General features: G+C 42.2%; 1 protein-coding gene across 3 annotated transcripts; it reads right to left on the reverse strand.

Annotated features, from left to right (window-relative positions):
- Positions 1-52: 52 nt before the first annotated feature.
- On the reverse strand, positions 53-16,477 carry il6st (interleukin 6 signal transducer). Of its 3 annotated transcripts, none has more exons than XM_022744412.1 (16): positions 16,244-16,477; positions 15,840-15,921; positions 13,307-13,609; positions 12,690-12,837; positions 12,056-12,213; positions 11,679-11,833; positions 10,457-10,619; positions 9,988-10,070; positions 8,925-9,189; positions 7,089-7,259; positions 5,658-5,759; positions 4,796-4,942; positions 4,576-4,716; positions 3,911-4,007; positions 3,575-3,656; positions 53-3,002 (listed from the first exon to the last, which is right to left on the reverse strand). In XM_022744412.1, the coding sequence occupies exons 2-16, from the start codon at positions 15,907-15,909 to the stop codon at positions 2,403-2,405; spliced, it is 2,685 nt and encodes an 894-aa protein (XP_022600133.1). In that variant the 5' UTR covers positions 15,910-15,921; positions 16,244-16,477; the 3' UTR covers positions 53-2,402. The 3 variants fall into 3 exon arrangements, with proteins under 3 accessions (XP_022600133.1, XP_022600135.1, XP_022600136.1); XM_022744414.1 differs by having other exon boundaries at positions 2,403-3,002; positions 12,056-12,210; XM_022744415.1 differs by lacking the exon at positions 13,307-13,609 and having other exon boundaries at positions 2,403-3,002.
- Between the last annotated feature and the right edge of the window lie 222 nt (positions 16,478-16,699).

Raw genomic sequence — 16,699 nt, forward strand, 5'->3', positions numbered from 1 at the left:
GTTAAACTATGAGGTAAAGTGTGAAGCACAGTAACAACAGCTGACACCATCGTGTTAGTTAAAAGATTTATTTTAATATTTCATATTTATTTCATTCATATGATGATCTTTTACAGTTCACTGTCGTCTGCAGCTAATGAGACACATGACCTCTTCCAGGTGTTTCCAGCCACTCCACCTTCATTAAAATGTCACTTATCACATGGGTCGTTAAACAAACAGCTTTTTTTCTCCACATGATGATTGATGGTGTGTGATGTCTGTGTCACCTGATCAATCTCAGTCCCCTCTTCTGGTCTCCACTAGCTCCTCTCACAATATTCAACACATTATTATAAAGAATATTGAGTGAACCCTTCAGCTCTGAGAGTGACTCAGGTCACAGTGATAACTACTCACAGCTGTATGTAGTGATGGCAGCAGAAATCAGAAATGTGTTGATTGTTCTCAGTGAGATTTGTTTACTGTGAATCATGGAGCTGATAGTTGTCAGGTCCATCAGAGACTAAGACCACAGCTGTTAGTGATGACAGTATATTGTGTGTGAACACAGAGGGAGGAGGAGGAGGAGGTGGCAGCGATGCTTCCTCTGACACAGACTGGAGGAGGGATCATCTCTGAATGTGGTATCTAGAGATGAAACGGTATAAAAATTTAATATCATCATGATAGTGAGCTAAATGATCACGGTTATCAGTGTTATTGTTAAAATGTGCTGGAAATGTTCAATAAGTAAAGTCCAAATGGAAACTATAGATAAAATAATCAGCAGCACTTTTAGTTTGCATTGAAACATTAAAATAATAAAAAGGGACCAGAGCACTACTGGGTTTCCCTGCTGCATGTCCACTCTGTCAACAAGGGAGTAACAAATGTATTATTATTATTTTCCTGCTGTAACTTTAAACTGTGCTCAGGGATGAAAGAGTGAGCTGCAGCCCTGAAATAAGTTTGAAAAACACAATCACCGATTGTGTGGGATCACTGATCAGCTAGCAGCTCCCACTGCTGCTAGCCGATCAGTCTGCAGTTGTGTGTGTCCTCCCTGAACAGAAAGACAGATTCCTCGGACAGTGTGAAAGGAATCAATCAGCTTTTAAGAGGTTTACCTGCTCATTTTAGTGTAAAGGTTGTCAGAAGGCTGAAACTGTCACTGCCCTCCTCCATGTTCTGACTGACACTAAACCATTCCACGTTGCTTGCTGCGCATGTGTCTTGGAGACTGTTCCTAATTGATGCTACAGTACAGTGGCCATGAGAGCTCAATGCACTGCAACTTAAGAAAACCCATGCAAATAGACAAAACACAAATAAATACAGAAAACATCTTCATCAGTTTGACAACATGAGCTGCAAATACTCACAACATAAGCAAATACACAAATGTGCTGCAAGAAACAGAGACGACAATGTTAGTGTTTTCAGGGGACACTAAAAGTGATGGACCTGGGACGCACTTGCATGGATGTATTATAATACATCTAATACATATGATCCATGTGCACTTATTGTTCAATGTTTGTAACCTCACAGGTCACCATGCATTGAACAACCAGTGCGTCCCAGCAGGTTCATCACTTTTCAGAGGTTTCAAACTGATGAAGATGTTTTCTGAAGTTTGTGTTTTGTCTGTTTGCATGTGTTTTCTTAAGTTGCAGTGCGTTGAGCTCTTAGGGCCACCGTAGGACAGTACCTAACGTGAGTTTAATTAACCACAGTTAGAGTGATAATTAAAATTTAAACAGTAATGTTGTGTCATTTTTAAGTGATTTAATGTGAAGCCGTTTCATCTCTAGTATCCACAGTCAACATGGGTCAGAGCGGAGTCACCTGCTTCTATAGATGATCTGATGAAGCAGTGGATTCATCTTTAAACTGAACATTAGTCATATGACTGTTCTGTTTCCTTCAGTTAAGTTTTTTATTTGAACATGCGCCGTCATCATTACCTGTACATGTCAGTGTGAACTTGTGTTACATTCATGTGCAGTGCATATACTGAAGCTGAAAACATACTGTGTGTACGTTAATGTCAATGTAACAATCCTTGCAGAGGTGAGACTCCTCCACCAGAGGGTGCTGCAGCACAGACAGAGGCTGCATGCTGCAGCACCTGGCACTCCTCAGTCTGAGCTTCACCTGTGTCACGGTCAGAGCGTCCACATACACTTGTCACGTATGATTGACCATCATTGTCGATAAAGATATGTAAATGTTCATGTGAATGCAAAGCAAACTATTGCTCCAAGCTCCTATTCACATTGTATTTACATCTCCCAGAGCTTCCTTGACTATGTATATGTAGAAGAGGCACTGGTCTTCTTCAGAAGCTTGAAATGCACATTAACAAAGGCACAGAAGCACTGACACAGGTGACCCTAGGATCAGGTCCATCTGTGGTCTTACTGTGGCCTGTAGCCACCAAGCTGAGGCATGTAGCTGGAGACTGGTGCTGCTGGCAGCCAGTCAGCTGACTGCTCATCTGTAGGTGCCGTCTGCTCAGAGTCCTCCTCCAGGGAGCAGAAGTCCAGAGGCTCCAGCATCTCCTGCTGCTCCGCCTCTAGCTGGTTGGTGCTGTCTTCGTTCCCTGTGGCGTGTGTGAAGCAGGACTGTCGGGGGTAACGCTCCTGCACCAGCATGTCTGGGTTCTCCTCAGAGTCCAGCAGGGGCTGCGTGGACTCGGACCGGGAGAAAATGCCCTGCTGGGGTTGGGAGCTTGGGGTCTGACCTTTGTAGCCACTGAAGGCCACCACAGAGGAGTACTGGACGGTGCTGGCTGTGGTGTCGGCCATGTCGCCGCCCTCATCGCTGTCGGACACACTCTGGCGAGGCGAGGACATGCAGGAGGAGCCGCCAATCCCGCTGCTGTGCTCCTCAGACATATACTTGTCCTTCTTCAGAGGAAGACTGGTCTTATCCTCCTCAAACACACACTTTGCATCACACACATCCACATCGAGCACACTGATGCCTGACAGACAGTTCTCCTTTGGTGTCTCTGCCTGCAGAGGACGACAAAGAGAAACACTGAGTTATAATCAGGCTAAAAACTGACTGTTATTACCCACAGATAAACATGTGACACTAAAGTCAGTGTTGATGACAAATTTCAAGTGTCTGACACTTGCGTTCTATTTCAGTCTACCTACAGCAATCTGCTGTGATTTCATAACGCATATGAACAGAAACTCAGTCTGTAAGTGTACATGATGATAGTATGGTCTCTCTCTGGGAATAAGCATGCTTTCAGGTGGACCCTAAATTCTGCAGGAGGTTTCCAGCAGCCTGTGAAGGGTGTAGCAGGGAAGGTGCCTGAGGAAATCAGACTGGCTGAGTCTGTGACCTTCTTAAAACATCATGTTATCAAAGCCTGAGTTTATTTAGTTTGTCTTTTTATTCCATCTTACACTGGAACTGGTTTTATCTTTTTATCTTGGTTGTAGAGCGGCTGCAGTGCGGTGGCAACGTGTTTGGACTCTGCTTCATCCAGGCAAACCTCTGCAGGTTCTATGGATACAGTGTGTAGGTAAACTGCTTGGTAAACCCTGTGTGTCAGTGCACAGGAAGTCCTTACTTTCAAAGGATAATCAGGAGACCAGTTTCCAATGGTGCTCTCTCCAGGGTTTGGTATCTGAGGCCAGAAGTTCCTCTTGATCCTGTAAGACAGAAAACAGTCAGTGGTGGTCACACATGAGCTGCGGCACTGTGGATACCACTACAATCACTATTAACATGCTGTCGTTCACAGCGTATCTGAGTTATGGGCTTGGTGAGCTGTGGTGTACAGTTCAAACAGTTTCTGAGGTAAACCTGAAAAACTGCACTCCAGGGATGGGACCCTCCGGTGCAGCTTCACCACAACAACAACAACAACAACAACAACATGTTCAGGTGTTTCAGTGGAACTTACACATCTTTTTTGTAGAAACAAAGCAGCATCGTCATGACAAAGACAAACAGAAAGCCAAGGCTGACGCCCACCACGATGAGCTCGATCACTCCGTCCTCTGAGGGACAAACAGAGAAGATGACATCAGAGCCAGTCAACATCTGTGAACAGACTTCACCTGCACCGCTCCCACCCTTCATCACCCCACATCACACCTGCAGGTATCTATCTCCTTTGGTTCATAGTTTCTCTACATCTATGATACATGAGAATTATGTTTGAGTGTTGATCTGTGTTTCTGTAGGAAAACTGTAGTTAGAGCAAACACACAGGAGGAAATCTACTGAACAAAAGATCAGGGACACAAACTTTGTGTGTTTCTACTTCATGTGGTCTTTACACTGACCTCAGCCACAGTTCATGTGCAGCTGGATCAGATCTGATGGTGTTTTTTAAGGACAGGTTTAGTGTCAGTTTGGAAAACATGTGGAAACTACACCTTCATATTAGCTCCAGCTGATCCTGATCCCGTCACTCTGACGCATCCCCCTTACACCAGTACCAACAAATCCACTAATATATAACATTATGACTTTTGCTCTCCAGACATTATGAATATAATGTGTGTTTGGAAAATTAAAACCTGACTCCGAGACATGTCTGAACGTAGGAAAGGTCACACTCACCGTACTTGGGAGTGGTGAATGCGTGACAGATGCCTGTGGCTGAGCCTGCGATGGTCGAGGCCATGACGCACATTTCGTACCTGGTGTTTCCTGACAGTGAGGTCAGAGTGTATGAGGTGATGTTACCCGGAACTAACACACCTGTAAAACACACGTCAGCAGTTAGGACACCGTCAATAAAACCTTCAGATCTAACAGGAACCATGTGACGGGTACATACTGTGTTTCTCTGTGACACTGGAGTAGAAGATTGTGTAGTTGGTGATGAAGCCTCGTCGGCTGTGTGGGGGAATCTCCGTCCACGTTACCTCAGCGTGGTTACGTCCCGGTTTACCGTTCAATTCCAACACAGGACCTTCCAGAGGAGCTGCGAGAACAACAGCATTGGACATGTCAATCATACAACTGAACCTCATCTTAAGTCACATATACACTGACTTTAAGATCAGTCAATGACATCATATCCTCTTTGTTAATGTGTCAGTGTTGTGACTGTCTGGATCACAACACCGTGAGATAAATTTTTTACATCTTGGTTTTCAACTCGGATAAAGGATCTTAGTCATCAGAAGTCTGGATCTTAAGTTATCAGAGAAACAAGCTGAGTAAACATCAGCAGCAGCAGCTCAGCTCCTGGCCGCTCTGACACCTCCTGTTTCTGCTGAACAGTCAGAGAGTCTCTGATTTTTAACATGAAACTTTTATTTTCATCAGCTGGTCTGTTTGTTCTGGAGAAGAGGAGACCTCTGCTAAAAAACCTCCTGAACAACACTGAATGAATATTAACAGGGAGAAGATTCTGATGATCCCACAACATCACTTAACTCTGTCTCATTGTTTTGATTGAGAGCCCTCTAGAGGTAGAAGTTCCAGGCTGTGTGTCAAATTTCAAACACATATTTTCAATGACATTATTTAGATTTATTTTTCTTTCATGACTGAATCAGTCATTTTTCATGGTGACATGAATTAAAAGTCAACAGAAAGAGCTGCTGGTTATAAACATAATCTAATCCTGAGCTGTTTTTAATATTTACAACCACATACAGTGATTTTCCCACCAACAGTGAGTGTAGTCTTACCTCCCTGCTCCAGAAAGGCCTCGACCCTCACTGCCTTCCCAGCCACTCGGTTGTAGATTGGATACACAGACACGGTGTAGCAAACAAACTTCTCGAGGTGTCCTAGATTCAACATCGAGACCACAGATGAAATTATATGTCTGAATAAAATCTGTACAAGTTGAGGATACGTGAAGTGGTACTCCACCCAAATCCAGCATCTCAGTATGACACCCTGTAGACTTGAAGGACGCTGAAGTCTTTCATGGAGAACAGCTGCATCCAGTTTGAATTCAGTTTTCACAGAGGAAATAATAATAAAGATCTAGAGCTGAGTCTGCAGCAGCACGTTACTGCCACCATGACAGGAAATAGATTGTCTCAGTTTTATATAACGAGAAACGTTTCTTATAACAAGAACCTTTACACTTTTCAACAAGATATTTATCATGTCATTTCTTCATTATTACTTCACAACACATAATACTGTTCTCTCATTATGAACACATCATCCAACTTTATCAGTGTTTCACTCGATCAGCATCAGCTAGAAGAAATGATGATTTAACAGCGTTTCATCCTTCATCACTCAGTCTGTGAAGTGTCAGTTGTGTTGGTTACACTTTAATTACAAATTCTGTTACTTTACATAAGAACTGACCATTTACCAAACCCTCCTGCTGTGTTATAGCAATTTGAATATACTGTATTTCACCCACTGATCCATGTGGCTGTGATTCTATCAGTTTCCATGAGTATGAAAATCTATAACACACTCTTCAGCTTGGTCATGTGTCTAACATAATGAGCATCACATCTGGACTAGTCACTGGTACTGTGAGGTGATGCAGAACAGACCTGATGTTGACTGTGATGGATCAACAACAGTGGAAAAAATATATTCAACAACAATGAAGTCTACAGACAACGTGTGAAAGCACACGACAATCCATGATGTAGTTACAGACATTAAACCCGCAGACACACTGGTGTGGTTCTGCAAGCTGCAGTTTACCACATCACCACTAGGGCGCCCTGTACCATGACTGCAGTGAAAACATTCAGGGCCTGGACCACTATCAACATGCACACACACACACACACGCATGCAAGCATGCACCACAGGTATAAACGTGTGTAGCAGTGTGTATCACTGTTGTATTTCTGCAGTTCTAGTAGCTACTCTGAACATGTGACTCACTCAGGTTCAGACTTTGTCTTTCATATTTAGGTGAGTGTCTGAGACACACCACAAGCACTGATGGATCATAATCAAAGGTTTGAAGTTTCTACAGTGTTCAGACTGAAATCCACAACACCTGGTTATTTTGATGATCTCCTGTCAGTATACAGACCTCAGCTGACCACATCATTTTACACATCTACAGGGTCAGAGTGGTTCATTTTCAATGAGGACAGATTTTATATGACACCTTGAACTGACAGACTCACCTTTAATGGCAGTGAGTCTGGTACTCCTGTTCTCCCTCTGCCAGTCCACCTGATCTCCAGTGATCCACTCCACCACGTATTCTGACACAGTTGATCTGTTTGGGGGTGTCCATTCAAGCCACAGCTGTCTCCCATCGGACCACACCCTCAGCCCTTCCACCGGGGGACGCTCTGTAACACACACACACACACACACACACACACACACACACACACACACACACACACACAATTGATGGAAAGTCTTCACAGTTTTTGTTAGGACTGTGTTTCCTGTTCAGATCAGTCAAAGGTGTCACACACATTCATGTGACGGGTTCACACTTGTTAAGACATTAAATACAGTGGTTATCAAACACATGTGAAAACAAACATTACCATCAGTGGTTTGTCAGAAGCACATAATGTGTGGTAAACAGGCCTCAACATAAAGAGTAGTATGATCATTTAAAAGACCCGTCTCACCACAGACATTCAGACCTAAACCAGTTTAGAACTACATGAATTTGTATGTATGTGTGTATGTATGTATCTATCTATCTCTCTCTCTCAGGTACATGATGAGGAACACTCAGCAGCTCAGCTCAGGTAACTACACCTGAGAGGAACATGTGGATATGGAACGTCTATCATTATATTATTTATATTGAGAGGTAGATTTTCTCCACTTGAAGACATCTCACTCTGGTGTGTTAACATGCACACACCTGTCTCAGCTTGCTTCTGTTCTTGTCCAACAGTTAAAAACAGTAATATGAGGCTGATCTGTGGCTCATATTAACTTTATCATGATGGGTCGCTGGTTATCACATTCAATATCACTATCAATCATTTCCAGATCTATCTGCCTGTGATGATACACTCTGACCACCAGGTGTCACTATGCACATTCACGTTGTTAAAGATGAGTGACCTGTATGAAGCTGTGTCTGACCTTTAACATGGAGCTCTTGATGATGATGATCATGTCATGTTTTGAGCTACATCTTCATCACTATGTTTCTCAATGGTTTCTACCATCCACTACTTCCTGTGGAGATGTTTTTAAGTAAATGATGACAGGCAGATCACTACTCTAAATTAACAATGTATAAGATTCTGTCTGAAACACTCTCATCAGAACCATGAACCTTCACCGAGCAACTTCCTCCTGATTTTGAATCTTCATCGTCCTCCACTGAAACTTTTAATGAGATTCTTCTAAACCGCGACTCTGACTCGTGTTTCATGTCATGTCCTTCACAGTGAACAGAGCTGCCTATAGCGAGTGTGTTCATGTCCAAATCAGTAATTAAAGCACAATGTGCTGCCTTGTGTTGTTCATCATCATGAATATGTATGATGCCTTGATTCATATGACAGGTTGTGCTAACCTGCAAAAATATCTGAACACAACAGCTTCCACAGAATCCTGTCTACTAATGCTAATGCTAACTCTGAGTTGTCAGTGGAGTGATCAGTGACAGGGCCTGCACTGCACAGGGAGGTGAACATACAAGATTATTAGCTGTGTGTTTCAACAACACGTCACACTGTAATACACAGAACACATGGATGCACATGTCAGTCGAACTACCTAGTTGGAATACCCTGATGGTTCAGGGATTAACTGTGTCCTCAGTTCCATACATGTGATTGACAGCTTCTCTGTCTCCAGTCATCACTCTGTGGTCCACTTGATAATTAAAGCAAAATACCCTGAAATCATGTAAACATAACACCTGGACTACGCCGCTCAGTTGAAGGACCAACTAATTTGAAGAACTGAGAATAATACCTGCAGCTGTTCAGATCATATACTGTGGCCTGTAGCCCAATGTTACCATGGAGACCTACCGAGTGCTCGTTCAGGGACGACTAATGATGCCGGAGCAGACTTCCCCACAGAATTGACGGCGATGACATCCACTATGATGGACTTCCTGTCAGCCAGGTAAATCTCTTTAAGGAAAGTGATATTCGTCCGGGTAGAGCTGTAGTCTTCCTCTGACTTGTTGACAGGAATCCTCTCCCACTCCAAACTTCCATTCATGACTTTTCCCCTCTGGCCTTGGATCTTCATGTCAAACCTGATTATCCTTCCATTGGCAGTCACAGGATCCTGTCAGGACAGAGTCACATGCTGAAGTTTACCCGTCAGCATCAGCATCAAAAAGTTCTGCTGACAATAATCACCAGCTAGACTGAAGCTGCTCTGAGTCTCATTACACTGCTGACAACTTTAACTACATTTCTCTGTATACATTCAGATTATATACAGTATATATATCGTTTTTCTGTTCTGTACATACCAATAAAAAAATTAAAAGCTGCTTTAAAAGAATCAGGCTGGTCTTTCTTTTGTCCTTCAAATTAAAAGCACATTTAACAGTGAGTGGGGTTTATCCTGAAACACTGTTCAGCTCTGACAGTAGAGACAGTAGAGTCCTGCTCAGGCTCCAGTTTCTGTGTGGTCTGGGCAGTTAGAAGTCTCTAGTTTTCATGATTTTGATGTTTTGTTTTTAAATACAAAAAGCCACATAAATAATAGTATTGTTTTAATAATAGTAATAACTTATCTATTAATTCATTCATTAATTACATTGATAATAATATCAATAATATTACTGTTTGTATTTACTTATTTAATATATAAATGGGCTAACCTTCTGAATTACTTTAAGTGGGCGAGCATTAAGTAACATTGAGTCACTGCATGTCACAGTGGATGACGGTATGTTGATATTTGATATTTAGCTCCTCATTTACTTAATATTCACATATTTGTACTGCATGAGCAGCTCTGCAAACACAAATTCTGATGGAATAAATGAGACTGATAAATAATAAATAATATCTAAAATTTATCTAATATTAGTGTTATTAGGTGTAACAGTGTTTGTGTCATGTGGGTATTTACCTTACACAGAAACTGCACTCGTCGTTCACCGATGCCGCCCTCCTCAGAAATTACCCTCCATAAATCTGGTTTACCTGTTGGTCCTGAGCCGAAGAAGAAGAAAAAGACAAACAAAGCTTTTATAATACCAAATCATCTCACTGTATCTCTCTACATCTATGGTTCAACGTATGGGTTAATGTTTCTGTCAGTGTGTTGGGACCAAACAATGAGGCTAAAAACTAAGATGTGCTCTTCAACCTGCACACAGTGGTTTCCTTTAACAGGGATCAGACCACATTCTGTTTAGATACTGAAACACCTGCAGACAGGTGTGAAGAAATGAGGATTCATACTGCATCTATCAGGCGTTACAAACTAATGAGTTCAACAACCTTCAAGTCTTTCAACTTTCTGTGAAAACTAGTTGTATGTAGTGGTCAGTTATGTTTATGTAGTAAACATGGTGTGAACAGACAGTCATACTCACGGCCCTCTGGCGTCCTCTTGACAGCGCGGTGACTCCACTCACTCCAGTGACCGTATCCTTCTTTAGAATTTTTACAGCGAACCTGAGTGACATACATCGTGTCTGGCTGAAGATACTGGATCCTGAAGGATTGTATGTCCTTGGCTGTCTCCCCAAGAGGTACCTGAAGGACAATGACGACATGTTTTTATTGATTTTGTCAGCTGACCAAACATCCACAGACACACAACAACAAAAACAATAGCTGTGTCCCAATTCAGGAGCCGTGTCCTTCAGAGGTTGCATTCGAAGACTTATTGCGTCACAGCGGCGCGACTAGACTGTTGCGTTTCGAAAGGCTCCTTCAAATGCGGCCTTCTTTTCCTGGGCAATGAAGGATGCAACGGTTGGATCCTGTGTTGCCAAACCTATCCCAAGAGTCATTGCACACCACTAATGCAACCAACAGAGAGCCTGAGGATTACATCGTTAAATGTAAGTATTGGATTTGGATACAACAAAGATTTTGTGAAAAATAGTTACGTGTTGCCAAGGGCCACACCTTCGTAGACCGCGTGCTCTGAAGGATGCAGCCCCAGAATTGGGACATAGCTAATATTTCCCTGAGACATAAAGACAAACACTGACGTTCAAGTTGTAATTCTTAGAATTATACAGGTCCCATATTTAGATGTATGTGACTGTTTTAACCACTGGAGGCAGTAAACACACCATGAGCAGATACTCTGTCACAAAGGAAGAAGAAGAACTGCTGCTTCTCAGGCACTGAATGAACTAAAGACTCCTTCACACTGTGAGATTTCTTCTTAGGTTTACTACAGGCCACTCTGTGACATGGATATGATATACATGGCTACGACACCAGGTTTTATGTATGTAGACTCTATGATGATGAAGTTATGTGATGCCTTTCATTTATCCATCTGTGTTCAACATTCATCTTTCACTAACTCTTTATTTACAGAACACTAGACTGAAATGTGAATAAATGACAATATTATTGACCAGCCTGTCTGTCTCTATCATTCATCAGAAACCTGAGTGTGACAGTATGACCCACCTGCTCACCTGCACTTCAATCAATAACCAAACAGTTTCAGTTTCAGTGTGACATAGTTCAAATCTTAAGGAGTCAGTGTTTAGTCCAATACCAGTTATGTATAGTAATGTATATTACATAGTAATGTTTAGTGAAATCAACATTTTTGTGAATCATACTCACATAGGTCCAGCTTTGAGATGCATTTTTGCAGAACCTGATCTGATACGTTAGTGCCACATATTCTTTACCAATAGGACGAGTCCAGTTTATAAGAAGGGAGGTGGAAAAACTCGGCTCTGAGATGGCTTCGACGTCTCCCGGAGGGTTGGTCTTCACTACAAAGACACAACACGCAGTCAACATTATGAGAGACGGTGATCATCATCATCATCATCATCATCATCATCATCATCATCATCATCATCATCATCATCATCATCAGTCACATTTCAGCAGAGCCAGCACTGTTAATACAGTGAATACATGTGTTGGACCTAGATCAGAGCTTGTTAACATAAAGGAAACCTAATGATGTTACAGTACAACAGTGAACTCACCAACATATCCAGATTCTCTCTTCAGGTGCTCAGTCTCCACTGTTCCCAGCTTGTTATGAGCCTCCACCCAGATCTCCACCTCCATGAAGTGAGGGAACACACTCATAGAGATTTTGGCGCTGTTTCCACTCGTTGTCATGTTGTAGGAGGCAACGCTGCTGACATAGGATTTAACACCATTAGAGGAACACAACAGTCAGACCTACACTGGAGTCAGACCTACACTACAGTATAGGGATGGGAATTGATAACATTTTATTGATACCAATGCCATTTTCGATTCTGATAAATCAATCCAATTCTTTATCGATTCCCTTATCAATTCCTGTGGATTTTCTGTGTGGAAAAAAGTAGACCTATACATGTTTTCAGTATCAACAACGCAAATTTTATTATGAGTCTCTGAACACTGAACAAGATAGATAACTGCTCTGTAGTTGTTCACTCCCTCGATGAGCAGGTGCTGTCTGCCTTGTATTCCACCAATCAAAATCGTGCCATCTCAAACATTAAATTACAGCAATAAAACTCTTTTATCAACATTCTTCCAGCTACTTTAAGAACCAGTTTGATTTGATTTCATCAGGCTGATAATGAACCACAAACATTAATAATCATCTGGTGGTGTACTCACGAGAGGACTCTGAAGTACAGAGTGTATATTGTAGGAACATCTAGGGTCTGACGTCCCACTGCATCCCAGTGACAGGTGACAGTTGAAGAGATGTGCTTCTTCTCCTGCAGAGCTACACAGGTGAGGTTCTCAGGCTTCTCTGGACGATCTGACAGAGGAGGAAGAACACAATGACATTTTTAACAACACAGTGTGGCCTTTACTTTTACAGACATGTCTGTTTGAATATCTGAAAGACAAATAAGTGAGGGTGGTATCAACTTCTAATCATGGCATCTTTTGTGGTTTGACAGGTGAGATTCAGCCGACTTTATTCTGAAGCCATAGAAAGCTAAAACTGAACAGACTGAAATACTTGATATGATCCACAGATCAGTAAACCCGAACCTGTGTACGTCATATTTAAAACAGGATGTATGTCTGCAGGCTCACATGGATGTTAACATCAGACAGCTGCTCTCACTCTCCTTTCTAATAGACTGTTTGTAGTAAAATGATCATTACTAACACAAATACAGGCTTAACCTGTGAACATCAGAAAACAGCCCCCAACACTAAACCTCCTTTATCTCAGCCACCAGTATTAAATAAAAAATGAAAAAATCAAAAATTCTTACAGCCTTTAGTGAGTAAAATCCCGTGAATAAATCTGCCTCCGTTCAGGATAACATTGGCGGACACCTTCTTACAGAGGCAGTACAACCATTCACGTTGTTCACTGATGACAGTGAGGGTGACGCTCAGAGCTGAGCTGTTGACCTTCGTGTAGTGATCTCTGGGTATAGTGGTCTTAGCCAGGTCCCAGTAGAGGTCATCCGCTGTAATTTCAGCTGTGTTGATGATCATGCATGTAGCCGTGAAGGTGGTCCCGATCTCCAGCACCGGAGATTGGGGGGCTATCACCAAATGGTTGTTATTACCTGAAGAGCAACATCACACACTCATCAGCAACAACAGTGTTTAACAGCAGCATTAAAGAGGCAGGAGACCACCTAGTGGCTCAACCTGGTACTACAACAAAACCAAAGTCAACTGTTTGACTGATAGGATGCATTCACTGAATCTCAGCAGAATGGGAAGAATGGAACAACACCCGTTATTCCAACATGGTGGTTATCCCTTGTGCTAAGCTAACCCTGTGGTCTCAGCAGATAAACTGCCTCAATGAGATGCTGTGTTGTGACACGTATCTGTAGCAGTTCATTACCAGGTGTGATCAGACACACTGTGTATATACACTGAGCTGACTGGATTATATTTTAGTTTGATGTGGTGCATTGGTCCTATAGTCTGTTTCCTGTCCCTCCAAGATTACAGACACCAAAACATGAAATGCTGCTCAGCACCAGAGGTGCACCATCAGGGAAACCAGGCAAATGTTAAGGGAAAAACAGGGCTTGAATGACCCCCCTCATACTGGTTTATAGGTTCATAGGTTTATTTTTTCAATGACAACTACAAAACCCCCTTAAAAGAGCACTATATAGTGCACATCAGCTGCCCCAAAACCCTCTCAGTGGGGCCCCTGATGATGTGTGTCTCCCTTAGGTAGACTAAGACCCGCTCAGGTAAATCTTGCATCAGCCCACCTTATTTCACTCTTTTCAAACAAACAGATTTTTGAGCTGTGTGCACTGCAGTAACTGATTGAGACTAGTATTACCTGCTTAGCACTGTGTGGCATTATCATTGTCTGAGAAAGTTGAAAAAGTAAGGAGTTCATTTATACAATGTTTGCTAAGGACCAAGCTACACCAAGTACAAGCTACTGCTAGCTTGTGAGAATTGACTCTACCACAGCAAAAGCCAGGAGTGGCCACTGGTCTCAGGTCATTACACTGATGAACAGGTGGGGGTAATGACGCACCAAGAAAAAGACCAAAGCTTCCACTCAGGAAACATCGATGTTAACAATTCAAAATATTGAAAAATAATCAGCTTTGAAATGTTTTATGAGGAAGGAAATTCAACACATCCGTTTGGCCCCAAGAGTACACAGAATGTCTGTAACCCCTAATGTAAACAGAACAGTCTATTTTTCCTAGGTACTTTAAGGCAGCATGCAGGGTAAAACTGTCTTGAACTGTGTGAATGGTACTGTGTCCATCCCAGGGCAGCAACACATGACATTTAATATCCAGACAGCAATATAGACAACTCTGAGGTTACATAAGTCTGATGTTAATGTATCCATTGAATGATAATACTCTATAGACTGCTGCGGGGATGAGTCCTAAAACTTGGAAATAGGTTAGTTAACATTTGTGCACCTCCAGTTCCCTCCTAAAGTCAATGTGTTTTTCGTAAGATGATTGAAATAAGGTCTGTGGTTAACACAAGCTTACGTTTTATTCTACAACATAAAATTCGTCAGTAAATACCTCTAACCTGATTTCTTTAAGCTTTTACGTCTCTTAAAAAAGGCCGGTTGCTAACAAGTGTCGAAATGAGACTACATAGGTTGTCGGGGACGTTAAACGTCATTGCAGCAAACACCAGAACTGATCTACGCACCAGCAGAAGTGGAGGACTTGAGTCACAAATTTGAGGACTTGAGACTTGCTTCACTAACACTGAGAAAAGACTGGACTTGACTTTGACTTGGTTTCATGACTTGAAACAGAGGACTCAAAAGGACTTGACTACTACTAGATTCATGAGGTTTAAACAGCTGCAACAGTGTACAGTAACGCTGAAAGTAACTAAACTAAACTTTCCATCACTTCTGCCTAACAGATTTAAATGTGTGAACTGAGCTGATCATCAGGGTTTAGTATAACTTGACTTGACTCTCACCATAGTAACTTGGACACCAATCCACCTTTACAGTCTTGTTGTGTTGTGTTTAACACTGTCAGAGGAAAAGCTTTTGTAGAAGAGGTCAGGGCTAAATCAAACTACAAGCTGAGCTGAGGTGTAGTTGGTTTATAACCTAACATTAGCTTTTTACTTCTGATGATAGGTTTTTGGCTTCAAACATCATAAGGTGGTGTTGCTTGCTGTCACATAACTCTTTTTCAGAAGTAATCCAAAAGCCAATGGAATTTTAACATGAGGGAACCAAGGTGATGCTAACCTCAGGGTTAGACTACAATAATATGTAATCGCTGCAGCTCTGTATTAGGGGTTAAAATGTAAAATGATACTGACCACCTGTGGTAGGTACAGCAGAGGCAAGGCAAGCTAACCCCAGCAGCTGGAGCACTCTCGCAGACACCATGATGACGACTAGCTGTTAAGAGGAGACAGAGGTTAGATCAGCTCTGTCTAAAACATCACATCCTTATTAACTTGAACGTTAGTCTCATCGAGGCGTAACGGTGAGAATAGCTTAGAAATACTTCTGTTATATGAGGGTTCATTGCAGTGTTAGCTAAAAGCGGCTAACCGTACATTCTAAGTAAGCACATACCAACAGTTGATGGTAGCTTTATGCTAACAATATACACAGTTATCAGTGTTGCGAATTAAATATTTAGCACTGGGAGCTAACACTGTGAACCACGCTAACGCCATATTGTTTCCGCAGTTAAAAGCAAGAGGTTGTTACTCACCTAACTGGCGTCAGTTATGGTCCCTGAATAATCTTTGCTAGATCGATACCATGTCTCTTTATGGCTGAGACCAACAATGGCCGAAACAAGTTAAATTAATTTAAGATATTATTAGTGTCACGTCCGTGTACTTCTCCGTTAGGACCTCCCACTTCCCGTCAGGGGAAACTGGTTTCACAACATTTCGCGGCGCTGCCCCAGACAGAGTCGACCTCACAGTGAACGGATGGCCCGACGTCGTTTCTGAGGACAGTATGCTCTGACGCTGGTAGTTTAGGGATCTGGTTAAATTCTCAGCGAAGACATACTATTTGGTGATTGGTTAGAGGGACTGTCAGTCAAACACTTGTACTCAATCAGAGAGCTCCGATTTTACTGCTCCGGTTCTGCGTATCATTCACTGTTGTTTTCCAGTATGTCTCCGCCCCTCGTGTCCACATGAATGTACAAGCTTGC

Source organism: Seriola dumerili, unplaced genomic scaffold, assembly GCF_002260705.1.
Source record: "Seriola dumerili isolate Sdu_G_001 unplaced genomic scaffold, Sdu_1.0 BDQW01000081.1, whole genome shotgun sequence".
Lineage (NCBI taxonomy): Eukaryota > Metazoa > Chordata > Actinopteri > Carangiformes > Carangidae > Seriola > Seriola dumerili.